Source organism: Sycon ciliatum, chromosome 6 (assembly GCF_964019385.1).
Source record: "Sycon ciliatum chromosome 6, ocSycCili1.1, whole genome shotgun sequence".
Lineage (NCBI taxonomy): Eukaryota > Metazoa > Porifera > Calcarea > Leucosolenida > Sycettidae > Sycon > Sycon ciliatum.
Window position 1 is genome coordinate 32,659,702 of NC_088648.1, and position 412 is coordinate 32,660,113.

The window sequence follows — 412 nt, forward strand, 5'->3', positions numbered from 1 at the left end:
CATGGCAGGGAGCGATTAACCGCCTGCAGAAGCAGTTGCAATGGGAAATGAGTGCCAGCGGTGGCGTGAGAAAGCTAACATCTTGAGCAGAGGTGTCGCAGCACACCTGGCGTCCAACGGGCTGAACTGCAACAGTGGTCTCCCTTTAATCCAACACTTTATAAACCAGCATAATTTTCAGCAACAAAAATGTCCTTTCATGCACATTGCAGCAGTAAATCAGAATTGTCAATCCAGCACCCTCCCTTATCGTCGTTATCCAGCAGAATTTTCGTGGCACAAATGCTACCAGGTTATAAAGGGACTACTATACCAGGCGCGTGCTCGGCGATGGGCACGGGGGGCACGTGCACCCCCCAAAAATTTTCAATCTGGGTAATTGCAATTGTAATGTATGCAAATATGCTCTAAA

The 412-nt window shown here is 48.1% G+C and overlaps 1 protein-coding gene across 1 annotated transcript in view; it reads right to left on the reverse strand.

Annotated features, from left to right (window-relative positions):
• The window catches only part of LOC135818959 (uncharacterized), a 65,893-nt gene continuing 65,481 nt past the window's right edge, over nucleotides 1-412 (reverse strand). The window contains exon 25 of the mRNA XM_065332126.1: nucleotides 1-23. Coding sequence (XP_065188198.1) covers nucleotides 16-23 — 8 coding nt within the window. The 3' untranslated portion in view covers nucleotides 1-15. The remainder of the gene's footprint in view (nucleotides 24-412) is intronic.